Source organism: Camelina sativa, chromosome 11, assembly GCF_030686135.1.
Source record: "Camelina sativa cultivar CO46 ecotype springtype chromosome 11, ASM3068613v1".
NCBI lineage: Eukaryota > Viridiplantae > Streptophyta > Magnoliopsida > Brassicales > Brassicaceae > Camelina > Camelina sativa.
In genome coordinates this window covers 9,970,444-9,993,648 of record NC_141890.1, presented here as the reverse complement: position 1 = coordinate 9,993,648, position 23,205 = coordinate 9,970,444, and the positions used below count along the sequence as shown (strand labels likewise).

General features: G+C 37.5%; 7 protein-coding genes, 1 long non-coding RNA gene and 1 other non-coding gene across 14 annotated transcripts; 3 read left to right on the top strand and 6 right to left on the bottom strand.

The window, feature by feature from the left end:
• Positions 1-17: 17 nt before the first annotated feature.
• LOC104722805 (uncharacterized) lies at positions 18-2,052 on the bottom strand. Of its 2 annotated transcripts, none has more exons than XM_010441041.3 (3): positions 1,471-2,052; positions 808-1,014; positions 18-505 (listed from the first exon to the last, which is right to left on the bottom strand). In XM_010441041.3, exons 1-3 carry the CDS (start codon positions 1,825-1,827, stop codon positions 320-322), a joined length of 750 nt encoding a protein of 249 aa, XP_010439343.2. In that variant the 5' UTR covers positions 1,828-2,052; the 3' UTR covers positions 18-319. The 2 variants fall into 2 exon arrangements, with proteins under 2 accessions (XP_010439343.2, XP_010439342.2); XM_010441040.2 differs by having other exon boundaries at positions 18-508; positions 1,471-2,026.
• A 368-nt stretch (positions 2,053-2,420) lies between these two features.
• LOC147933810 (small nucleolar RNA snoR109) lies at positions 2,421-2,521 on the top strand. Its single transcript, XR_015573511.1, has one exon. It is a non-coding gene; the product is annotated as a small nucleolar RNA snoR109 (small nucleolar RNA).
• A 2,157-nt stretch (positions 2,522-4,678) lies between these two features.
• On the top strand, positions 4,679-6,895 carry LOC104722803 (alkaline ceramidase). Its single transcript, XM_010441038.2, has 3 exons — positions 4,679-5,011; positions 5,742-6,050; positions 6,154-6,895. The coding sequence occupies exons 2-3, from the start codon at positions 5,797-5,799 to the stop codon at positions 6,665-6,667; spliced, it is 768 nt and encodes a 255-aa protein (XP_010439340.1). The 5' UTR covers positions 4,679-5,011; positions 5,742-5,796; the 3' UTR covers positions 6,668-6,895.
• A 218-nt stretch (positions 6,896-7,113) lies between these two features.
• On the bottom strand, positions 7,114-10,269 carry LOC104722804 (phosphatidate cytidylyltransferase 2). Of its 2 annotated transcripts, none has more exons than XM_019232947.2 (12): positions 10,104-10,269; positions 9,666-9,771; positions 9,233-9,487; positions 8,920-9,071; positions 8,665-8,806; positions 8,351-8,507; positions 8,222-8,269; positions 8,054-8,140; positions 7,840-7,968; positions 7,699-7,755; positions 7,488-7,571; positions 7,114-7,408 (listed from the first exon to the last, which is right to left on the bottom strand). In XM_019232947.2, the coding sequence occupies exons 4-12, from the start codon at positions 9,050-9,052 to the stop codon at positions 7,322-7,324; spliced, it is 924 nt and encodes a 307-aa protein (XP_019088492.2). In that variant the 5' UTR covers positions 9,053-9,071; positions 9,233-9,487; positions 9,666-9,771; positions 10,104-10,269; the 3' UTR covers positions 7,114-7,321. The 2 variants fall into 2 exon arrangements, with proteins under 2 accessions (XP_019088492.2, XP_087329545.1); XM_087473419.1 differs by having other exon boundaries at positions 10,133-10,230.
• Positions 10,270-11,405: 1,136 nt separating this feature from the next.
• Positions 11,406-15,901, bottom strand: LOC104722802 (uncharacterized). Of its 4 annotated transcripts, none has more exons than XR_015571549.1 (10): positions 14,206-15,170; positions 13,876-14,120; positions 13,496-13,618; positions 13,220-13,405; positions 12,948-13,115; positions 12,716-12,853; positions 12,192-12,363; positions 11,933-12,107; positions 11,576-11,734; positions 11,406-11,495 (listed from the first exon to the last, which is right to left on the bottom strand). XR_015571549.1 is itself a non-coding variant. In XM_019231443.2 (9 exons), exons 1-9 carry the CDS (start codon positions 14,536-14,538, stop codon positions 11,638-11,640), a joined length of 1,599 nt encoding a protein of 532 aa, XP_019086988.1. In that variant the 5' UTR covers positions 14,539-15,901; the 3' UTR covers positions 11,406-11,637. The 4 variants fall into 4 exon arrangements, 2 of the variants coding, with proteins under 2 accessions (XP_019086988.1, XP_019086989.1); XR_015571548.1 differs by having other exon boundaries at positions 13,496-13,580; XM_019231443.2 differs by having other exon boundaries at positions 11,406-11,734; positions 13,496-13,580; positions 14,206-15,901.
• On the top strand, positions 15,181-17,768 carry LOC104722801 (uncharacterized). The gene is made up of 6 exons (XM_010441036.3): positions 15,181-15,908; positions 16,236-16,347; positions 16,464-16,635; positions 16,725-16,933; positions 17,164-17,326; positions 17,420-17,768. The coding sequence occupies exons 1-5, from the start codon at positions 15,370-15,372 to the stop codon at positions 17,284-17,286; spliced, it is 1,155 nt and encodes a 384-aa protein (XP_010439338.2). The 5' UTR covers positions 15,181-15,369; the 3' UTR covers positions 17,287-17,326; positions 17,420-17,768.
• Positions 17,597-19,226, bottom strand: LOC104722800 (uncharacterized). The gene is made up of 5 exons (XM_010441035.2): positions 18,684-19,226; positions 18,490-18,601; positions 18,218-18,299; positions 18,080-18,131; positions 17,597-17,986 (listed from the first exon to the last, which is right to left on the bottom strand). The coding sequence occupies exons 1-5, from the start codon at positions 19,188-19,190 to the stop codon at positions 17,834-17,836; spliced, it is 906 nt and encodes a 301-aa protein (XP_010439337.1). The 5' UTR covers positions 19,191-19,226; the 3' UTR covers positions 17,597-17,833.
• Positions 19,227-19,431: 205 nt separating this feature from the next.
• LOC104722799 (uncharacterized) lies at positions 19,432-20,673 on the bottom strand. Its single transcript, XM_010441034.3, has 2 exons — positions 20,324-20,673; positions 19,432-19,826 (listed from the first exon to the last, which is right to left on the bottom strand). Exons 1-2 carry the CDS (start codon positions 20,549-20,551, stop codon positions 19,668-19,670), a joined length of 387 nt encoding a protein of 128 aa, XP_010439336.1. The 5' UTR covers positions 20,552-20,673; the 3' UTR covers positions 19,432-19,667.
• Positions 20,674-21,131: 458 nt separating this feature from the next.
• On the bottom strand, positions 21,132-22,156 carry LOC104722798 (uncharacterized). Its single transcript, XR_757251.3, has 3 exons — positions 21,916-22,156; positions 21,694-21,810; positions 21,132-21,349 (listed from the first exon to the last, which is right to left on the bottom strand). It is a non-coding gene; the product is annotated as an uncharacterized LOC104722798 (long non-coding RNA).
• Positions 22,157-23,205: the final 1,049 nt, after the last annotated feature.

Genomic DNA, 23,205 nt, shown 5'->3' with positions numbered 1-23,205 from the left:
CTGCTTTCAAAGTAAAATACTCCACAAAGAAATTAATTGTTTATACTGTTGAATCAAATTGTTCAGACAAAAAGACCAGAAATTTCCTATGAATCGAATGTTTAGTCTGAATCAATGAATCGAATGTTTAGTCTGAATCAATGAGTCGTTTCCATTAACAACAAAAGGAATAAGTTATGGATAACAGACCAAAACATGGAACTGCATCCACATCTAATGACTGTTTTGTTCTTTCTGTGTGTCTTTCTTCCTAATGACATTGAGACTTGAAGGCAAGAAACCAAAACCGAGTAGCATGGGTTGGAATGCATCCAGCTTATCATTCTTCTAATGGCTTGTCGTCTTTTGGATCCTTTTCAGCATCCTCATCGTTTGCATTCAAGTTCAGTCCTAACTCCACAGTGCTTTCGTTCAAATCTTGTCGCACTACTTTTTCTTCATCCTGTGCTATTTTTTCGTCATCCTGTACTACTTTTTCTTCATCCTGTACTATTTTCTCTTCATCCTGCTAACAAGAAACAAAAGAGAGGTTCAGTATCTAACAAAATATCACACAAGATCATGAAGCATTCTATATTCAAATCGATTCTCGGGTATTCAAATTCAACACGTGGACAAGGGGAACTAGAAAAAAGATTACAATAATGGCTGGCGATAAACAAAGTCTAGAAACCAAGAAAATTCAAAGAAGTTAAGATAAAAAGATCAGTTATTGATAAGCCTACTACCAAAAGAAATGACAGTTAAGGCTATAAGTACCAGGTACAGTTCAGTTTGGTAGAATAAAGGTACAGAGTGTTGTTGTACCTGTGTATCTTCCATCGGAACATCATTTATGTCAGGCTTCTCCTCCACTACCGTTTCCATCTCGCTAGACTGTGCTACACTTTTTTCCTCATCAACCTTGTCTTCCTGCTCGACCTTGTTATCCTCATCAATCTTCTCATCCTCCTCAATCTTCTCATCATCCTCGATATCAGTAATTTCCTTCTTCTCTTCCTCAAGTACTGCAATCTGCACCATTTAATCACACTTCACTATTAGTGGATCCCTAAATAATCAAGCCTATGAAACGATAAACCCTAAATAACACTTTCTTGCTTAGCCTCATCAAAGTTTCAGATAATCTTAATCATTCCATGCAAAAAGATATGAACTTCAAAACATTGACATATCTCATGATTCCCAGAAGACGGTTCTACTAATACATTGCCTCCATTACCATCCTAATCCAGCCCTAAATCAGTCCACATGAATTAAAAATGGCAAAACAGAGACATAGGCCAGACCAATTAATCCTTCAACAGTGCTCAAAACTAACCTTTTTAAAATGTTAACACAGCGATTAAAACCCTAATCACTGTAGCAGTCACCTAAGCAATCAAACTCCTAGCAAAAATCCCCCTAGGACATAGCTCAATTCAATGCAACCATACAGAATACAACACAAGAAACTTTAACAAAACTAACCGGCACGTATTTGAATCGCCGTCGCGGAGGATCTTCAGCCGCTGCAGCTGCAGTGACAGAGTCGTCGCTCGGAGAATTACTCTCACTCTTATTACCATCTTCATTGCCATTACCATTCTGAGACAATGGAGCCCATTTATAGAGCAATAAATGCGATCCGTTACTGCCGTCGGAATTCGAACCACCACCGTTGTTAACAACGGAGGCTGCGGCGGATGCAGTGTTGTTATTGTCCTTCTTGGCGGAAGGAGAAACGTGAACCCACTTCTTCTTCCACTTCCTTACCGGACCTGTGAATACCGTTGCTGGTCCGTAACGAGTCGAGGACCTACCTAACCGAGCCCCAACTCCTTCCATAACACGACCTCGCTGATTCACTAATCAAAAAAATCAAAACTTTTTCGAATCACAAATTCAATTATGAAACTTTTAATTTCCAGGTTACGAAATTTTCAAATTGAACAAAGAATTAATGAACGCTCTCTCTCTCTCTCAGACAGATCTCAAGTTTTTGTTAAGCGACCAATTTTATTGGGTTGACGCAACAAGAAGACTCTCGCGCTAAGCTAGAGGGGTTTGACTAAGTACACGTGTGCGGTAATTATACGCTAATCTGTTTCGAGCTTACCGTACGCGTGCTGTAGCTTGAAATATTTAGGTTTTCCACAAAGAGAAAGACTCTCTCTGGTCTAGAGACTCTCTCTCGGCTATTTGTGATCTAGAAAAGCGCCCTCGGAGAGAGTTTAAAGTAAAAGACGTATATACCCCTAGTGCTCTCTCCTATATAAACGTCGCTTAAACATTGTCCCTAACCATCATCTCTTTCATATGGCGGCTAGGTCTAGGGTTTTAAGTGTTTATCTGATTCGAGTTACATTGTATGAGGGGCTACATTGTACCGAGAGAAGGGTTGAATTCGATACCTTTACTCTTGAATTTGCCAAAAAATACGGCTGTAGCTAGATTAACTAAGAAGCTATCTGGCCGGTGGTCGCGAGAGAGATTAAGATCTCTCCGGTCGATTCATCTGCTTACCGAGTTTCTTACATCTTTTGTTTAAATTATTACTACCTTACCTATCTTTTAATTTGTCAAAATTTAATTTGTAGATAAATAGTGATTTATGAGAAAGGTTAATTAAGAAATGAGATTAGCAGATATAAAAAGATGCTGTTTTCAAGAGACCTTTCTCGTAGATTAAAATTTAAGGCTCCATTCCAGGCGATCTGATCTTTTCTTTATGAGCAGTTATGTGTCTTATTGGTGCCTACATGTTTCTGAATCATATCACTATTGTTTGGTTTTTGAAAATTTGATCATAAGATTAACAGTCTTTTAATGATGTAACTGAAGTATTTGCCCTTAATAGCTGATTTGATAAAGAGTGGTTGGTTTTGATGTGAATTGTTGATGTAATGAAGATTTGATTTGTTTGTGGATTGTTACGGTCTTGGACTTCATCTCAGTAATAACAGTGGCGGTGTGTTAACCAATTTAGAACGGATCTAATGGGAATATAGTTCTAATTTGAACAATTGTTACATTGAACAGAGGGAACTTGCAATGACTGAAGAGAGAACGATTTTATAATTAAAAAGTGAACTGAATCATTTTCAAATTTCACAAGTATGGAGGACCAGTTAATAATAATCCAAATAAACATAAGAAGTACATGAGAGACATCAAAGACCTGCTCATAAAACAGGAGGTGCAAACAACACCACCATTATATCCATAGCAATGTTAGCTTCTATCCAATGCTAGGATAATCCGGGGCTTAAGGTTTTTAAGTTTTGGTCTTGTAGCAATTCATGTATCTGCACCAAGCCAGCGAATGAAGTTATGAAATCCTTATGGTGAAATACTTTGTAGTCTTGTGTCAAGCAAAACACAAGGACACAGATAAGAATGAAAACATAATCATAAGGCATTTCATCTTAAAAAGCTGCAAATCAACTTTCAGGATATGTCCTGCACAACCATAGTTGACATGATGATTCACCATTCCCTAAGTTAGTTGTACCATATCTCAAAAGGCACCGTTACCTTTTGTGCATCGTCATATGAAAAAAAAACTTAATACAAAATGTGACCAGAAACACGACCGGCTTCTATTATAATCATACATACTATATAGTAGAGTTTTTTGTGGATTTTAGTTTCAAACTATCTTCTAAACGTGTGACATGGATTTACCTCCCCAATTTGATACAAACGCAGTTGCTCTTACTCTGTTTGTACAAATGAAGCTGTAACATGCTTTTAAAGAGTGCTCATAAGTCATAATTTGTAACCAGAACCAAAAAAAAAAGTCAAACAATCCTCGGTACATTTTGATTTGTAATAGTACTAGTTAAACATGTGAGGAAAAGAAAACAAAGCAAGTTTTATTAACAAAAAAAACTACACTCACAACTCATAAAATTTAAAAATGATTGGTAAAAAGTTCATTGCCTAAAATCTATCTATGTGAAACTCCTTGGTTTATGCCTCTAAATAGCAAAACTTCCCAAACCGTAAACATATGATATAAAGTGGTTTAAAACGAAATTTCCAATCATTTTTATATCCGCATTAAGTAAAAAAATTAGCCCTGGGATTTTAAACCGAACCGAGACAACCGAACCGATATTTTTGGTGTTCGGTTTGGTTTCGGTTATGGCGGCTGAACCGTTCGGTACAATTTTTTTTTTCAAAAAAACCGAAATATTTCGGTTATTTCGGTTCGGTTTTCGGTTAACCGATTTTTTTTTGATTTTAATTTTTTAAATTTTTTTTAGGGAAAAAACTAATAAAACCGAAATTTACCCTAAAATAACCGAATTTACCCTAAAATAACCGAAAAAACCGAAACCGAAAAAACCGAAATATTTGAAATAAAACTGAAAAACCCGAAATTATCTCTAAATAACCAAAAAATCCGATTTTTCATGTTTTTAATCAAATTTCGGTTAATTTCGGTTTTGAAATTTTAAAACCGAATTAACTGAGAAACCAAAATAACCGAACCGAAATATATTGCGGTTCAATTCGGTAAGATTTTCAAAACTCAAAAAAATCAAAAAACCGAAATAACCGAACTGAATTCACCGAAATAACCGAAGTCTCAGACCTAAAAAAATAAAATAAGGAGGACCCCAAACACAAATTACTATTTAACCTAATTCACCTAAATTAAATTTACCCTATCCATGTCGACGGACGGTTTACTGTAGTTAAAAAATAGCGCCGCTCTCCGTTTTTAATTTTTTTTTTTTTACTTATAAAATCCAAAATCCCGGCAGCTTAAAAAGACGGAAATATCCCTCAATTGCTAAAAATTCAGAAAAAGGGAAGAGAGAGAAAGAGAGAAAGAGAGAAGACGAATCGATCGTGAGAAAGGTCATCCCACACTCGGAGAAGAAGATTTTTTTTTGTTTCTCATCTGATTCCGCCGATCTGTTCATGGCCGTGCGTTGCTAAGGCTTAATAAGAGATTCGCGCGATTTAGAGAGACTCGTGGTGAAGCAAGGAGATAGATCTCTTGTATCGCGAGAACACGGTTTGTTTTTTTGTTCCCTTTGCTGCTGTTCATGTGGATCGGGTTTTGCTATTGGAGTTTTTTTTTGTTTTTTTTGGTTTTTAGGATCAAAATTGTTCCATATCTTTGACGTCGTGGATCTGATTTTTCTTATCGTGGATCTCCCTGGGTTTGACCTTAGCAAGTATTTGTGTTATTGTGTAGTTTATATGACCTAGATTCGTTGTTGTTAGACTCGGAATTGAAGTGTTGGCAGTAATTGATATATTTGAATTCTAGTTTCTGAGTTTTGTTGGTGATTGATTGATCGGGTTTGACAAGGTGTTCATAATTCCTGTACATTGTTGTAACTATGTTTTGGGCTGGCTTTTTAATTTTTCCTGTGTCTTGATTATTCACTCTTTGTGTGTGTGTGTGAGTGTAGTTTACATATTATGGGAAAAGTTTGGAATCTTATCTGAGTGCTACTATTAGCGTGCTGGTTTGTTTAATTATTACTTTATACTTTTTTTTTTGGTATGTTGCTTGTTTCTGCAAGTTAAGTGTTATTTAGTTACTTACGCTTGTCCTGTACAAGTTTTGTTGGACCCTTGAGAGACAATTTGGTGTAGTAAATGGTAAAATAAACTTATATTAGCACAGTGATTCTTGTTCTTGCTTTTACATTATCTTATGTTGATTAATGAATCAGTAGCCTTTTGTTGTTTTTGATTGTTTTTGCCTTTGTGGTTTTTTTTGTTGGTTCTTCTAGTGTGTAAAGGCTTTCACTACTGAGGAGTATAATTCTTACTGAGAGAGGATAGAAGATGGCTGATGGGATATCGAGCTTTTGGGGTCCCGTGACTTCTACTATAGAGTGTTGTGAGATGAACTACGCCTACTCTTCCTACATTGCTGAGTTCTATAACACCATATCCAATGTCCCTGGAATCCTATTGGCTCTCATTGGTCTTGTCAATGCGTTAAGGCAACGGTTTGAAAAGAGGTTTAGCATTCTTCACATCTCTAATATGATACTTGCTATCGGCAGCATGCTCTACCATGCCACTTTGCAACACGTGTAAGTACCTTCATTCTTTCTCTTGACTTTTTACTGATACATTATGACTGCTGTGTAGTTGTTTGACTGGATCATATTTCATTGGTTTCTTGATTTCAATCAGGCAACAACAGAGTGATGAGACCCCAATGGTGTGGGAGATACTTCTTTACATGTACATCCTTTACTCACCAGACTGGCATTACCGAAGCACAATGCCCACTTTCCTCTTCCTCTACGGTGCTGCCTTTGCTGTAGTCCATGCTTTCCTCAGGTTTGGCATTGGTTTCAAGGTCCACTACGTGATCCTTTGCCTTCTATGCATCCCTCGGATGTACAAGTACTACATTCACACAGAGGACACTGCAGCCAAAAGGATTGCCAAATGGTATGTTGCTACGATCCTAGTGGGAAGCATTTGCTGGATCTGTGACCGTGTCTTCTGCAAGACGATATCTCAGTGGCCTGTGAATCCTCAGGGGCATGCTCTATGGCATGTGTTCATGAGTTTCAACTCTTACTGTGCAAACACATTCTTGATGTTCTGTCGAGCTCAGCAACGTGGATGGAATCCAAAGGTAAAATACTTTCTGGGAGTTCTTCCTTACGTCAAGATTGAGAAGCCGAAAACACAATGAGAAGAAGGAAAAGGGGATAAAAAGCCCAGAAGAGGAAAGATCATAAATATAGTTTTTGTTCATCGTTTTGTCAGGATCTCGACCTCGGTTTTATTTTATTTTTTGGAACTGCAACTCTTTAGATACAGAGTCCTAGATTTTTTTTTTCTTTCTCTTTTGTATTAGTTATTGGGAACAATCTTAAGAAGAATTGATTTTTAACTTGCTGGAAAGCTCTTGTTTCTGCAATTTCTCTTTTGTACCATAACTATGAATTTGTTGCTTTCTTCTGTTTCTCTTGCTGTTAACTTAATCAGGTCTCAATCTTTGATTCAAGGTCTTGATTTTGATTGCAACTCGAAATAATCAATTCTTCTTATGATCGTATTAGTTCCAAACACTATTTGCTTAAGACAAAACTGAGAACTGATTGCTTAACTCAAGCTTTAGCAGTCACCCTGTGCAAAGAACAAAACAAAGCTCTTTTCTTTCATAAAGGCATCAATTACTATATACAGAGGCTAAACCAAGATGGAACACAAAAATGAGAAACATAACCAAACTTATTATTCTACTTTTCCTTTTTTTTTCTTTCTATCGTATCCAATGGTTTTCTAACTTTTTGGTAACACAGGAGGAGAGTAATATGGTACAATGAAGGGTTGTGGTGACGATCTAAGATCCAATAAGCTTTTCCTGCAACATTTGGCCAAGCTTCATGAATAGAGCTTGTTGTTCCTCCAATGGCAGGTTTGTGATTATCTGCAATGATTAAAAATCATCAAAAGCCAAACAAAGAGAACTTCAATGTATTGTGTTGGTTCATTTGAAGTCAACTTACCTGGTCTAAGAGCTTATCCACAGAGAGGACTTCAGGTACAACAAACGATTGATGATATATATATGCAAAAACAGCCATGACCATCTAAAAACGTAAAAGAATGTCATATCGGATCTAATAATAATAAATATGGTACAATCTGAACCATACTGATGTTGAAGGGGTTAAGGAGGCAATAAGAATGTACTGAAGTCAATGTGCCCATATATACCTGACAATCCATCCTATCTGTGATTCCGCCATGTCCGGGAATACTATCACCAAAGTCCTGAATATTTGAGAACATTTAACAGTGACTCTATGTTGCATAGATATTGGGATTATATATCAAATACCATCATCTGAAAGCCACCTTGATTTTGAAAGCTCTTTTGAAACCACTGGCAAAGAAGCCACCAAAAGGCGCTATTATAGAAGCGAACAATCCAAAACATAGAGCATGCCACTGAACTGGTAAAACAGTAATTTCTTTCCAAGGTAACTGCAAAGTAAACGCCTCTTGTTAGAAGCGATAAATGTTTCTCGAGTTAACTGTTTAGTATTGTACAATTCAATTCAGCCTTTACCAGATCAGAAATCCATCCTGGTAAAGCATGTGTCTCTTGCTTGAACAATGGACCAGGGTCACAGTGAAGCCAGCCCGTAGATAGGTCCTGTATAAATTCGTAACTGAGTTATCACTACTGTTCTTGTATGGAAAAGAAGGCAGCACAAGACTAAAAACTTCCACGTACCTCTCTTGGACATGTCAGCCACAGGAAACGACCCATTATATTTGCAAGCTGCAAAAATACGCAAGATTATATAATCCATTCACTACTCATCTAAATCCATACAGTTATTAGCCGATAAAACAAGCTTACCAGGAATGCAGAAATCACTGTGGTAATAGAAGCTCCAATGAAACCCTCCCATGTTTTCTTTGGTGATAACTTGATCAATGGTGTTCTTCCAAAGAAGAAACCACAGATGTATGCAAATATGTCATTGATGACGATAAGTGATGCAGGAAGGAGAAACCTGCTCCAGCAACCAGCATATTTTGTTCAGTAAACAGACCTACAACTATCTTTAAAAAATCCATATATTCTCGAATCAAACATTTAATCAGGTCATTTACAAAGGCCAGCGGAATGTAACGAAAAGGTACAAGGGTCATAAGCTACTCTGTGATTACCAGATGATTCCTTCAAAGATGTTGGCAACTGTGAATGAGGACTGAGTAAACACCACAATTAAGATCATATGCGTCCATGCATATTGGCTAAACTGATATTTGTACATCTTCTTTTTCAGCGTCAGAATAAACCAAACAAAGCCTACAAATTCCACAGCAAAGAAAACGAGAGACTATGTTAAGCAAAAGCAGTGGACAAAAGTCATCGTTCCTCACAGTAAATGAGTAAAACCAAGAGGTCATAAAACAACTAACCGGAAAGATACAAGGAGTAACAGATTGCCATGTGGTATTTGATGAGGCTGGTGACCAGTCGATATAGGACTTTGTCTGGAGTCACAGTATTGACTAGCCGTTGACTAAGTATTCGACCATATACAAAGAGCATAGCTGTGAAAAAGAAGTGCCTGCATAATACACACACCTAAAATTTCAAATGCAAAATGGTTTCAACAAATCTAAAAAGTACTAAAAATACCAGCTTATTCTTGAATCCATTTCCAGCAACATTCCACATAAAAGCAAAAGATAAAGAAACTCGAAAGGTTGAGGGGGAAGTGTGAGTTACCAATTCAGTAATCTAAAGCCAGGGAGATGTTTATCTTCATGAGTTTTTTCTCAGCAAATTGAAAAGTTCTCTCGCCATGAAAATCTGGATAACAACCACCATGGCTGTAATGTAGAGATGACCAAGGTAAACAATAAGAGCAAAACCACCAATCATCCAGAGAGTGGAGTAAGCTCGAACGAGAAAAGATTTGTATTTGCTAGTGTCATTGACAAGTAAATGGCTTCCATTTGATTTGCCTGCCCCTGCACCAACCTAAAAGCCAGAAAAGTTGGTTCGAATTCTCAACCAAAATAGTTACATATTGAAGCAATAACGATTAAAACACACAAGAAAAGCAACTTAACTAAACCAAGAACAATGTGAATATGCCTTTTAATTTGTATCTCCTTAACTAACTATATAGAAAGGCAGTGTATAAGAGCAAACGTACATCACTGTTTCGCTTCCGATGCCGAACACGAGTATTAGGTGCATCACCAGCAGCAATTCCCTTGTGCATTTTGCCTTGAGTTTCCAAAAGAAAAACAATAGACTACCTGTGACAATTAGGTTGTACATCATCACACCATAGTCTAAAACAATGATATATATATATATCCTAATATGGAAACTACATACATACTAATTTGAAGAAATCAATTTGCATATAAAAAGAGAAATTCATCATCTGAATCAATCTAAATGACATGAACCTTATAACAGATACTCAAAAGCTCTCATCTCTAAATGTATTCAATTTACAATCAAACGAGCAACCAGACATATCATCTATGAGCAAAAAATCACACCGAAGGAAGGATGCAAAAAAAATCCGAAATATTGAAAACAAGGAATGAGGGTGATTGATAAAAGGAAGAGACATGTAAACCTGTTGGTGAGGCTCAGTTACTATTTTACCAGTCTGTGCGAGAGAGAGAGTGAAGATGAAGCAAGAGAAACGGACTTGAAGCAATGAGGTAAAAGACGAAATGGATTCCCTTATTTCCCGAATCCTTTTTTTTTATTATTCTTAAAGAGGCGACAAATTAATACTCTTCTCTACAACCTGGTGTGATAATTACTTAAAAATAAAATAAAAAATGTAAGATTGGGAATATTACGAAAATACGAACTCTTTTTACTGGTTTATCAGTAGAAATTAATAGATTTTGATAATTCAGAACCAGTCATAATAATTAGAGAATTAGTATTTTGGAAAAAATTGGAAAATATATATTTTGTTTAAACCAGAAGAGGAAAAATAATGAATCAGATTCTTTACTTGTTTCTTTTAAACTAAAGATTCTTCTCTTTTTAAAAATTTATTTTAAGCACACATTTACAAACAAGAAGCGTTAAACTTAGGCGGATTATTAAAACAAAATCATCCTCTTTATTTTTTGGTTTCTCGTGTTCCTACAGAGAGACTCGTTTCCATTTCAAAAGGACGCGCAGTTTTGGGATCCAAAGTTCTTGTGAACATCTGCTATCTTCTTCACAATACTGGCAAATGCTTTCCTACATAAAAAAAAAATAAAACAAGGACAAGAACTCTTCTTTATTAGCATAACATCAAGATCATATGTATCTTTTGTCTTGGATAAAACTAGATTAGCATAACGAGAATTAATCTCCATAACACTTGTTAATATGATGTTAGATTATATTATAGCAGGGCCTACTTAAGATGTGATGACAACTAAGAGACACTACTACTTACTTCTTTGGTGACAATTCTTTTCCTGAACATAGAATAAAAGTTCTTTGGTTGTAGCTGGTCCTCGTCCTGTTTCCAATAGTGCAGCACGGATCTCATCTTCTGTTACCGGTTTGCTGATGATGCAGTTGTTGAAGTTGTTTCCGTCCTTATAACACCTTTCTTATGTCTATTGGTTTTGGGACCAGAGATTCTTATCTCTTTTCCTTCATTGACGTTTTTCTCTTATGCTAACAAAAGCCACAACAATTGTAAAGTTTGATCTAGCGTATAGTATAAGTGAGTGAGACACTCACCAAAAGCTCAGTTGAATCATCCACTTTCATTCCATCAGACTCATTCAACCTTTTCTTAGCCGCAAGAAGCGAAGTCTTCACATTCTTTGTAGGATTGGCTCAGCAATCCTTCATCCTCTTTCATTTTCTTCAACAACCCTAAGAGAACTTTTGTGTGTTTTTTGGAGATGGAAACCCCTTTTCTTTTTCTCAACAATGTGTTTTTTTCCTCTGGGTTTTTCAATATGATATTTCCAAATAGCTACTACAAGTTCTCTTAGCCTTTTGACTGTTGCAAATACAGAATTAAAGAGGTTCAAGATTTTTCCATCCAAAAAAAAAAGCTGAGATACAAGTCTCTAATCTCACTCTTCAATCCAAGAAATCTATGGAAACTTAGTCTTAAAGTGAATGAGTTGGTTTCCAGTGCTCTATTTCTCCTGCTGCTCATATATCTGCATGTATGCTTCCGATAGTTCTACCATTTGGGAAAGTGTCTCTGCAACATGCAAATCCTGCATCTCGTACCTGAAATGGACAATATCCCGCAAATGTATTTATGTCAGTTTCATCCACAGATCTAGCTACTACCATAAACCTGTCACTATGTGTTCCACTGTGATATGCTAAAATAAAGGTCATTTTGAACTTTTGCCATCCCTATTTCAAGGAAGTTATAAGAAAATACCAAATCTCTATGTTAATGAATGAGACGAGAGAGCTTACCATAGTTCTTGTGACTTCCTCTGCACAAAGACTCTGAAGTACCCATCCTCAGGCTTACCATCATGTACAATGTTAGCGATTAGATTATACTTTGAACACACCTTCTCGCCTTCAGGGGCTGTAGGCAATGATGGTATGTAATCCCTCAGCTCCATGTCCTTCACTGGGAAGTTAACTGTGGCATTTATAAAAATTGGGTCAAATTAACCAGGCATTAGTTTGTAAAACAATATCACACAAGGTCCAAATTGAGACTTACCCAGGGTAGGGTTCTTCTCCTTGAAAAAGTTATTCTTCTTGAACCGAACCATATGGAACATCAAGTAAGGAGGCGATCTGGTTATACGATATCTCATTCTGGCTAGCTTTGGGCGAACCACCTCTGTCACAGTTTCTCCATCAAACTTCTTCAATAAATCGAATAGAGCAACCTGACCCAAACATCAAAGAAATTAGCTTCTACTATCTCACTTTACAAACTAATGGCTACTCAAGGCCTAAACCTGAAAGGACTCAGAGAATTCTTCCCTTCCTAAGTCATAAAATGGACAAAAAGACAGTTTACACAAGGACAGTTAAAAAGCCATTTTCAGCAGAATGGGACATTATTACGTATTATGTTGAGAATTAATAGTTTTCTAGCATTGCACTTCACATAGCTAATTGGCTAATTCATAATAATGTTCCCCTTTCTGGAATGCACTTTGTATATGGGACATAATAACATGCTTTCTAAGCTTTATACAAGCCATAACTGCAAAATCTAAGACAAGAGATGTATACCTGCGGAATTATGTTTTTCTCCATGACATCTTTGAAAAGAGGAGGCGGTGGCAAATCTAGCCCAAGCATCAGAAAAGGCATCCTGGAGCTTTCTTTGTTTTCATTGCCTTGATACTCTTTCACAACCTCCAACTCACCCTGTAATGGTTGGCAGGTTACATCAACATGCAGCCTTTTGGAAGCAATTATGTCAAACGTCATTAAGTTGAAATGTCGAAGGACAGACACATACCTGGAAGCACTGGTGGATGATACTGCTGGCGTCCTTTGAAGGCCTAAGATCCATGTGCAAAGTGTTGAGGAGCCACGACATAAACTCAACTGGATCTGACTGTTGGCCTATCCTAAATCGTTTCTTGCTGGCCTTCATGACAGCTTGCAAGAATTCATGTGGACTCACCTATTACACAAGGAAACTTAAATTAACAAAGCGAAATGAAAACTTGAATCGCAGAGGGGCCATGGAAAAAACTAGAAAAATGAGAGGCATAAATTGAGTCAGACCTGTCCTTTAAAGTTTCGAGCATGCCAAATCTTCCGAGTGAGTTCTCCAAAACGGTGAACAAGAGGAGACTTGCAATGCTGATAATTCTCAGGAATGAGGAAGAAGTTCCTTAAAGGAGTAACTCTCATCAACGATTGGATTGTAACATTCACAAACTCCGTCTTTTGTATGTTGTTCAATCCCACCTATACATTTACAAGATTGAAGTCCAGTTAGGAAACAAACTTACTCAAAACTGTAGCCAGAGAGAGAGAGAGAGAGAGAGAGAAGATTACCATTCCCGGAAGATAGTCAGAGCCATCAAGAGCCCTAGACCACTGCCTATTCTTGTCGAGCTCTTCTACTTGAGCCCTACTAAACCTGTAAATGGATAGCACCGAAGCCTTCATAAAAAGGAACTGAAAAACAATTTGAAAAAGCATGAAAGAAGAGTTATAGGTTCAAGCTATCACAAAAAACAAATGTAGGCAGATGATACAGACAACTAGCAAGAAGAAATTGATTGAGATATTAGTGAAAACAATACTTTTGTTGTCAACTACGTGCTAAGCCACACATGTTCGCAAATCAATATGGAGTTAGATACAGTTCGAAGAAAAGGATTGCACACAAATACAATGCAGTAAGGAAGTACTAGTCAAAATATCTAATATACCTTGGGTTTAAAACATGGCGAATGTCATCCAAAGAAGGGTCATTGATCTCGTAACCATCAGGAAGACAGTAAACCTTCTCCGTCAGAAGATTGATGTAAACATGGTGGTCTGCTTCCAAACTGTGCGTGTAAGCATGAGACTTCTGGCTCCTCCCTTGGAAATACTTACCGCAGACGAGACAAGCATACACATTCAAATTTGACAAGGACACAGAACAAAACCTCTCGAAATCAAAATCCAACACCTGAGAAAATCCAACATAAAGAAATGGGTTTTTAGAACACTCATCCCAAAACATCAATCAAAGATTTAGAAATCAAGATCATTACCTGACGATTAACAGTATCAAGATAAGGACAATCACGACGAACTTCAACATTGCGTGAACGCTTTCTTCTCCCCTTAAAGGCATCATCATCTTCGTCGTCATCGACTTCCTCTTCTTGAGCTTTGTTACCGTTCCCTTCTCCTTTCACAACTCCACGAGTTTGAGATTTCTTCTGCTCGTTCTCCTCATCCTCATCGTCGTCATCGTAAGCATTAGCCAACGGCAAAAGAGGGTTATTAAAACCCAGTGGTGGAGGTGGCGAATCAGACCTCTTCCTCTTCACCTCTCTCTCTTCCTCAGAAACACCATTCTTAACTTCTCTCTCACTTTTCATCCTACACAACAACTTGCTTCCAAAAAAACCCTAGAACTCCACAAAATCCCAGCGATTCACAAAGATCCTCAACTAGACTAAAAAAAAAACACCGATTCTTCAAAACTTAAACGCCCTAGATACTTCAAATCAGTAGAATCTACTAGAACAAATCTCTCATACCCAATTTTCCCGAGAAAATTCGAAAATCTCTCTCGTTACAACCTAAAACCTTCAAACTTCAAAGAGCCGACTCAAGCAAGAAGATTCACTCACTCGCTTCTAAGGCCGAGAACATTTCTTATTGGGCCGTATTGTTTAAGCCCAATAATGAGGAGGTTTTCTCATTATATTATTTTTGTCAGTATCTAAAATTCACTGATGAAATTTCCATTAATACCCTCAATCTTCTCGAAACAAACCAGTAAACGCGTCAATATCTCCAAGGACAAATTCGACATTTGAATCGAGTAACACCAGCTGGCGAAGAAGTAAAAAGCGAACAGACTTGCTAAAAGACGACAACACCCTCCACCAATAAGCCAAAGATAGCATGACTCATGAGGGTAACATCGACATTTGTCATCAATCGGATAAATCTAACCAAGGGCATATTCGTCATTCTCATCAGATTTATAAAGACAGAGAGAGAGACAGAGACGAAGAAGAAGAAGAGAGAGAAAGAGACAAAGAGAGAGAGAGAGAGAAATAAGCAAACTAAAGGAAGAGGATAAGAGAGAGAGAGAGAGAAAGAAACAGAGAGAGTTATTTTGTTTTTTTCCTTTGTTGCCATTTTTTCTTGTGGGGTATATGTAAAAAAAAAAAAAAGCTTTGATTTCTGAATCGTTTTCAATGGTGTCGGACCAGGATCTAGCGAAAGGAGTCGAGACTTTGCTAAGGCAATCTGACCCAAGCTCTCTCACATCGTTAAGCAGTGTTGTTCAGCAGCTTGAAGCTAAGTTAGGGTTAGACCTTACGGAGAAGACGACTTTTATCAGAGATCAGATCAATATCCTCCTCCGTTCTCACCCTAATAATAACCCTTCAGCCGCTTCCGCATCCGCTTCAGTCGTACAATCTCAGCCTCCTCCGCCGCCGTCTTCACAGCATCTTCATCATCAGCATCAGCATCAGAATGTGCACTCCGGTGTTAATGTTCCGGTGGTGGCGAAAGGGCATTTCACGCTTCAGCATCCGTCTCAATTCTCTGTTTCTCAAGCCCAGCAGTATCCTCCACATTTCGCGCTCCAGCCTCCTTATCACTCTTATGACCTAAATTTCCGGCAGCTGTATCCGGCTTTTATGCAGCCGCAGCATCAGCAGCAGTCTCCGCGACAACAACAATCCTCTGTGCTGCTTTCACAAGGCGCTAATGCTTCTCCAAAAGAAAGGTCCGTTTTTATTTATTTTAGGGTTCGGTTTCGTTAATTTGAGGGCTTTTGTTACTTTTATTGATAAACATGGTTTTCCTTTTTAGGAATGTCTAAATCTTAGGTCAATTTTGTTCCTTTATTGGTTTTTTAGGTTTACATGCCCAAGTTTAGAATTATCATCCTCTGATATATTTAGCACATCTTTGATTCACACACTGTTCTGATGTAGTGGTTGTTTATTAATGCTTGACACAAGATTGAAACTTTTCTCACATAATTCTGTCTTATTCACCGATTTATCAATGTTGGGTTTGTGAACTTTTTCCTCAATGTTGTCCGTTGCAGTGCTCCAGCTGGAACTAAAAGAAAGGGTGGTCCTGGAGGGCTAAACAAAGTCTGTAGGGTTTCTCCAGAACTTCAAGTCGTTGTTGGTGAACCTGCTCTTCCCAGAACTGAGGTTTGTTGTCACTGTCTTCCTTTTACGTTTATGTCAATGAGTCATTTCAATTGTGTATTAAGCAATTGGGTTGTTGTTTTATTTTATGTTTGCAATATTTGTCTTTTTGGTTTCAGATTGTGAGGCAATTGTGGGCTTATATAAGGAAGAACAACCTCCAAGACCCGAGTAACAAGCGGAAGATCATCTGTGATGATGCATTGCGTGTGGTTTTTGAGACTGACTGCACTGACATGTTCAAAATGAATAAGTTGCTTGCTAAGCATATTCTCCCGCTTGATCCATCAAGTAATGTTTCATTACAAGCGTTTTTGCTGAACTCTCAAGTGTTCTTGGTTAGTTCAATGTTACTGACTGTTTGAAATCACTTTTGGCAGAGGACTCTGGTCAAGCAAAACGGGCAAAAGCTGAGGTGGAGACAAAGACTGAGACTACAGAGCTAACACCTGTTAGTTCAGCTCCTGTTAGCTCAACTATTACATTATCGGAGTCACTTTCTAAGTTCTTTGGCACTGGTGAGACAGAGATGACAGACGAAGAGATCATTCGTCGTGTTTGGGAATACATCAAACTCAACAATTTAGAGGTGAGTATTTTACTGAAGATCCTTGTGGGTGTTGAAATACTTCGGTTGCTCCTTTATTGCTTTCCAAAAGTTTCCACTTTGCTGCTACAAATGCTTGTTATGTGGGATTGATTACTCTATAATATTAATGTACAGTATAAGTTTTCACATTTGCCATATTTGTAAGAGCTTTTTAAGTGGCCATAAACAAGAAAACTAAGAATTGTTTATGCTGCTTGATTCTTTTGCAGGACCCAGTAAATCCAATGGCCATTCAGTGTGATGAAAAGCTTCGTGATCTTCTTGGATGTGACAGCATTTCAGCTGTGGGGATAAATGAGATGCTGAGGCGCCACATGTACAAGCAGTCGTGATACCTTCTGGTCTGACTTAATTAAACTAGGAACTACTAGTGTAAGTGGGATTTGATTTCACAGATTATGATATTTATATATCAGCATTGTCCAAGAACGGCAACTGACTTCTGTATCACAACTTCTCTTGCAGGTGTATCTAGGGAACCTACTTATGACTCCTGGGTGTAGTACTCTGATAGGGAAGAAAAGAACCTTTTCACTTTTAACTTCCTTTAATGCTATTTTGCATCTTCCGTTGGGTTCTTTGTTTTAGTTGGTTGTGTATCAACATGGTTAGGTTTGATATTGTATGTAATATTTTACAGTATTTAGGAAATCTGTGATTTTCTATTACTGAAACTCTAGTGTAAGGGCAATGGCGCAGATGTTTTGTATTTAACGCCATTCACCCATGAATGTCTTAGGAAAAAAAAAAAAAAAACTCAATGTGTTTAACTATGTTTTTCCCAGTTGGAAATATTTGCATCCTTTAGTCCTTACTCATAGAGAAAGTCTTATTTTCTGTGGTGTTATTTCCTGCTCCATGTTATTTGCTGTGTATGTATCAGAGTCTCAGTCGTGTGAAGTAGAAAGCGGCTGCAGCAAGCAGCAGAAGAGCAAGTAGCAGGAATGTCATGGCCTGTCTCCTTGTATTTTCTCCAGGTCTTAAGAAAGTGACTATCTTCTCAGCTAAGCTCACTGCAAACGCCATAGTTCTCTGCGTCAGAAGAAAAATGATAAACCACAATTAGTAAGTGACTCACATAAATCTTGTGAAAACGATGTGAGAGGTTATAGTTTTTAGGCTCACTAGTCTTAGAGGCTCTATGTGAAACATTGGCTCCATGAACATCTCTACATTCCTGCATTGTTTTTGGTTTAAACGATGGTCATGATCACGGGTTATAATCGGTGTGAAAACTGAGTTTAGACGGGAAGGAGTACTGACTTAATCAACAGCTTTCCTTGGTACATATGGCAACTGTGGAAACTGAATCCCTTCCCCAATTGGATGTGTGACTTCTCACATTCTGCGCATTACAGGTAAACTGTTGTGAGAACAATCATTTCAATGGCATTTGGTCTTGTAAGACATCAGATAATGTATCTATGATTAGAATGGTCTCTTAAGAGTTCTTGGTTGATCATCCTATATGGTTAAAGCCGAATAGGATGGAATTAGGATTAACCGGATTAGGATTTTGGGACGAGGAGACTAACCGAATTGCCATTGGACACCAACGGTCATGCCATCTTTGGACGTTGGTCTAACAATAATCTTGATATCTTTCCCCAGCTCCATGATCAACCAGTAGAAGAAAGCCATAACTTGCTGTATATAAAAGACCATCTAACTTAGATGTCAAAAGCAAAGATGATATCTAAAAGAAAAGCTTATTAAGAACATGCTTTACCTTCTTGCCTTGTAAGAGTCGATGCTTCGATAAAACATTGGAAAAGCATTGGCATTCATCTGCAATAACTTGTGAAATGCCATCGATGTTTCGGTCCTTGATATCTGTGTATAGTTTTAGAACTGTCTCTTCCGCCCGATAGCCTTCCTCCTTGATGTTTCGGTCCTTGATATTGCTGTACAGTTTTAGAACTGTCTCCTCCACCCGATGGTCTTCCTTCTTGTCGTCTTTCTCTTCATCTTTGTTCTCTTTCCAATCTGATTTCTCTTTATCTTCGTTCTCTTCCCATTCTGATTCTAATTTTTTTACCCTTGTGTAATGCTTCAAAGTGCTTCGATATGGGTGGGATCGATCAAGATGAAAAAACAGATTGATAGTATCCTTGTGAGTTGTTGATAACACGTGATATTTCTTCGTGTGAATTAAGCTTGAGCTAAAGCTATTTATCTTTGAACATAGTTTAGACGAAACCATAGTTTGTGTCATAGACATATATGATGATGCCATTTCTTGTAAAATGGATTGGTTTTGCTGATTACAATACTTTATAAAAGTTTTGTGAATAAGAAAGATTTCATTTATCTAAAATAAGCAAAGTATGGAGGGGAAGAAAGGAATCAGTGAATGTTTTTGGATAAAGCAAAGTGATAATAAAGAATGCAACAAATGATCAAATTTTGAAGGTTAGAATCTTTTTAATCCATGTTAAAGGGTTAATGGACCATACAAAGCACTTCATCAGATTCGATTTCTTCAACCTGGCATGATATTTCAACACAAACCAAGGACAAAAACAAATCTAAATCTAAGAAACTCAATTCCACAAATTAGTGATGTTCCACATAATATGCATTAGTTAACCAAGTAGATATATAAAAACCGCTCACAAAACAATCTTGAAATAGGTAAACTGCACAAACTAACTTCAGTCAGAGCCATTCCGAATTCCTTATAGACAGACTCTTCATACCGAGCACGAAATCCTTAGATCATAAGCTTCTCTATAGCATCCTTGAGATCCTGAATCTGAGATTTCAACTGGCTTATGCCGTTCGATAATACTGAACAAGCTATCACAGGTTTCGTTACTCCACATGCTCTTCCCAATGCTTCTTTCGAAGGTACAAACACATATGGCACATTCTGCATTCAGATGGAACGAGATATAAGGGTTAGTTCAAAGTGAGATCACATAATGATGTCATGTATATATAATAATGCAGGTTTTTCAAATAGGATAAAACTATATATAGCTATGATGGATGTCTTTCTCAAGAGTGAACTCGAAGTTACGCTTTTAAACATCAACTAGGATAAAACTATAGCTATTAACAAATCATATTTTCCTCAAGAGTAAATTCGAAGCATACCCCAATAACTAAATAGATACTATGACTCAGTTGAGGAACAAGCTTAACTAAACAAAGAAACTTTCATGTCATGAACTCAACAGAGAAACAAAACTGCAAGAAAGCAAAACAGACTGGCTTCTTAATGCGTTAAAGATCTTGAGATACCTAACACAATCATCAAAAATCTGACAAACACTAGCATATATCTCTATAGGGGATGCATCAAGCAGCTCTTTAACGTAAAAGACAGTTTTCAAATCATAGAGATAGAGAGAAAGAGATCGTAACCTTATGTTCGGCAAGCAAAGGAAGATGAACAAGAATCTCGAAGGGATCAGCATCAGCAGCCATAACAACGAACTCAGACATCCCACGGTTCAATGTCTTGGTAGCTTCGTTAGCACCCTTCTTGAGCTTCTTGTAGTTGGTAGCTTGTTGAACAAGATCCAGTATTGTTATCGAAAGCTCACCATCTGCTAACGGATACGCTCTAGAATCCACTGCCTCTTCCGTCATCTTCGTTAAGGTCAAAGGAAGAACTTAGGGTTTTCAAGGATTTGACAATGTTCTCAATAATCTCAGAGGAAGAACTTTTAGAGTTTTCAAGGATTTGACAATGTTTAGAAAATCTTTACCCACGAAAAAAGAAAAAAAAGGTATATATAGAAACATGATTCGGCTCCTCGTTGATTCGGGTCGGTGAAAATAGAGGCCCGAAGGCCTCGAAACGATCTTTGTTGTCGGTTGTTTCTGTCTAATTCAATTATTTCGGTTAAGTTCGGTTACGTTGGTCCAATTTGGTTAAATCGTTTTACATCTCTTGTTGTTTTACATCGTTGGTCCAATAGGTACTTCTTAAACTTAGTTGGATTCAGAGGCTTAATCCAGTCTCATTCTTGGAGATGAGAATGATAAGTGACTGACTAAGTGTTCTAATATATCCACACTATCTTCCTCAAAAGCTCTGAGCTTCCGACTTCGATCATTATCTTCTTCTTTAGTCACGTAGATGTGTTTTGTTTATCCACGATTTACTATGCTCTAGTAAATCCTCTTCAGTTTCAATATTTGCAACGAGTATTACTTTTGATTGAGATTTAAGTGTTTAAGTCGAAATCTAATTGCAACGGACCAAACTGAAAAGAGTTTACATATTTAGATTCCAGTCACTTATATATAGAAGAACACTATCTTCTCTTACGACCTACTACGTACATAGGTTAAGCTAATGAGTACTAACTAAGACCTCACATGGGTTTAGGATTTTGCCATTTCCTTTCCCCCTGCCCCCTGGGACTGCTACTGCTACTGCACCTGAAAATCAAACACAGATCAAGATAGTCAGATTTTAAACTCGAACACCTGAAAAAGTCAGATTTCAGATGAAGCTTTTAGATTCAGGTGCCAACTTGAGGGATATACTCAAGCTCTTTAGATTCATTACACTTACACTTGAAAATAGTCAGATTTTAGATGAAGCTACTAAATTGTTTGTGCTAAACTACGACGTTGACACAAGTTCCACCTCCTAAGACTTCAAATAATGTATCTATGATAAGATTGGAAATCTCACATCTAAAAGAAAAGAAGATGAGGCCTAAAGAGATAAAATACTAACTCGACGAAAATACTCATATCATTAGATTCATTACACTTACCTTGATCTAATGTTTGAGCTCAGAGGTTTCCCCTGCTTTGTTCACAACTTCAGCTTGAATCCCTTGGACAGAAAACCTCCCTTAAGATTGAAACATAACCATTTGAAAGTTGAAACCCTAACATATAAAAGAATGAAGATACCTAAGACTCAGATTTCCCTTTATTATCGATTTCTACAATTCTATCAAGGAAACAAAGCGAGTAAGAAACCACTGGGTCACCTTTTATTACTCTTCTGCATCTTCTGAGGTTAGACGAGACGAAGTCTAGACTGTCGATCAGAGAGAGGCATGGCTTCGAGAGGGCGCGACACCGTACTAGCGTAGTTGCTGCGAGACGGAGGAACAAATCGTTGATGATATCCATCGGACACTCCGCCATTTTTGTTCGCCGGAGAGATTTGACAGAGGATGATTTTAGCGAAATGATTTTTTCGACTACTTTCGAGAGTATGTGACTGACTGTGTGTTCATAATTCGGGTCAAGTTCTCGGGTTTCGATTGATTCGGATGGGTGTAAACTGATCCGAACCGAATTAATTTCGGTTAAGAACGGTCTTAATTTCTATCGTATTTGATTTCTGCGGTTTAAGTTTGGTTTATATTGGTCCAATTTGGTTAGTCACGATTTGCTGATTGTAAGTTTCTTCTCTTGACCAGACAAGTTGTTATTAGGGCTAGGACTGCTAATTTTATCCCTCCTAAATCGTTCCGAGCTCGGAGATTCTACTTCAGCAATGAGGTTTGGTTTCTGTGATTTTTGCCCTTTTGTGTTTCTCAGTTTCTTATTTGGGAATGTTTGTAACTTTCAAGAACAGCACATGATAGTTTTATGCGGGTTCTATTTACACCTCTTGTTTCATGGGATGTTCTTCCATGTCTCATTCTTGGAGATGAAAATGGTAATTAGTGTTCATATACTACTAATTCACTCACAACATCTTCCTTAAAGCTTTGACTTTAAGCTTTCCCATCTTCTGGGTGAATCTACTTTAGTCACTGTAAGTGTTCTGTTTCTTATCCAGCAATTGATGACACACACTCGACAGATGATGCAAATGGGTGGACTTGGTTTCGATGCATCAAAGGTAACTATAGTATTACCTTCTCGTTCTTGCATCATTTGGCGGTTCTTTTTTTTTTTTCTCGTATCTATTCATTACTTTTGGGCTCCAATACTTTACTTGTGTGGACTCATACATATCCATATGAAGTTCTTGTTTTCCTCATAGGACATTTTATACAAAACTTTGAGCTTCAAGCATCTGAGTGTGTGCTATCAAACATATAGAATGGTGATGTCACACAAATCTGGACGCGGCTGATTCTTGTACAGCTTTGCACTCGCTCCTATCATCTTAACTAGGCCCTCTGATTTGAGTGTGATCGACACAGATGAAAACTCAGATTGATCTAACCCTTTTAAAGTGTTAGTACGCACATGAGGATACTTTGCATAGTCTGAGCATTGATCGGTTTAGGAAATCTTAGTTTGAAACATGGTTGCAAGAG

Excerpts from the sequence above, each read along its gene's own strand:
- LOC104722800 (XM_010441035.2), bottom strand. The coding sequence starts at position 19,190 with ATGGCATCATCATATATGTCTATGACACAAACTATGGTTTCGTCTAAA. Across the intron at positions 18,602-18,683 it reads GACTCTTACAAGGCAAGAAG|CAAGTTATGGCTTTCTTCTA; the intron begins GTAAAGCATGTT and ends TTTTATATACAG. Across the intron at positions 18,300-18,489 it reads TGGTGTCCAATGGCAATTCG|AATGTGAGAAGTCACACATC; the intron begins GTTAGTCTCCTC and ends TGTAATGCGCAG.
- LOC104722803 (XM_010441038.2), top strand. The coding sequence starts at position 5,797 with ATGGCTGATGGGATATCGAGCTTTTGGGGTCCCGTGACTTCTACTATA. Across the intron at positions 6,051-6,153 it reads CATGCCACTTTGCAACACGT|GCAACAACAGAGTGATGAGA; the intron begins GTAAGTACCTTC and ends GATTTCAATCAG.
- LOC104722801 (XM_010441036.3), top strand. The coding sequence starts at position 15,370 with ATGGTGTCGGACCAGGATCTAGCGAAAGGAGTCGAGACTTTGCTAAGG. Across the intron at positions 15,909-16,235 it reads AATGCTTCTCCAAAAGAAAG|TGCTCCAGCTGGAACTAAAA; the intron begins GTCCGTTTTTAT and ends TGTCCGTTGCAG. Across the intron at positions 16,348-16,463 it reads CTGCTCTTCCCAGAACTGAG|ATTGTGAGGCAATTGTGGGC; the intron begins GTTTGTTGTCAC and ends TTTTGGTTTCAG.
- LOC104722804 (XM_019232947.2), bottom strand. The coding sequence starts at position 9,052 with ATGCTCTTTGTATATGGTCGAATACTTAGTCAACGGCTAGTCAATACT. Across the intron at positions 8,508-8,664 it reads ATCTTTGAAGGAATCATCTG|GTTTCTCCTTCCTGCATCAC; the intron begins GTAATCACAGAG and ends TTGCTGGAGCAG. Across the intron at positions 7,756-7,839 it reads AAAGAGCTTTCAAAATCAAG|GACTTTGGTGATAGTATTCC; the intron begins GTGGCTTTCAGA and ends TCAAATATTCAG.
- LOC104722805 (XM_010441040.2), bottom strand. The coding sequence starts at position 1,827 with ATGGAAGGAGTTGGGGCTCGGTTAGGTAGGTCCTCGACTCGTTACGGA. Across the intron at positions 1,015-1,470 it reads GGCGATTCAAATACGTGCCG|ATTGCAGTACTTGAGGAAGA; the intron begins GTTAGTTTTGTT and ends TAAATGGTGCAG. Across the intron at positions 509-807 it reads TTCCGATGGAAGATACACAG|CAGGATGAAGAGAAAATAGT; the intron begins GTACAACAACAC and ends GTTTCTTGTTAG.
- LOC104722802 (XM_019231443.2), bottom strand. The coding sequence starts at position 14,538 with ATGAAAAGTGAGAGAGAAGTTAAGAATGGTGTTTCTGAGGAAGAGAGA. Across the intron at positions 13,581-13,875 it reads CGCCATGTTTTAAACCCAAG|GTTTAGTAGGGCTCAAGTAG; the intron begins GTATATTAGATA and ends ATCCATTTACAG. Across the intron at positions 12,854-12,947 it reads TCATCCACCAGTGCTTCCAG|GGTGAGTTGGAGGTTGTGAA; the intron begins GTATGTGTCTGT and ends CAACCATTACAG.
- LOC104722799 (XM_010441034.3), bottom strand. The coding sequence starts at position 20,551 with ATGACGGAAGAGGCAGTGGATTCTAGAGCGTATCCGTTAGCAGATGGT. Across the intron at positions 19,827-20,323 it reads CTTTGCTTGCCGAACATAAG|AATGTGCCATATGTGTTTGT; the intron begins GTTACGATCTCT and ends ATCTGAATGCAG.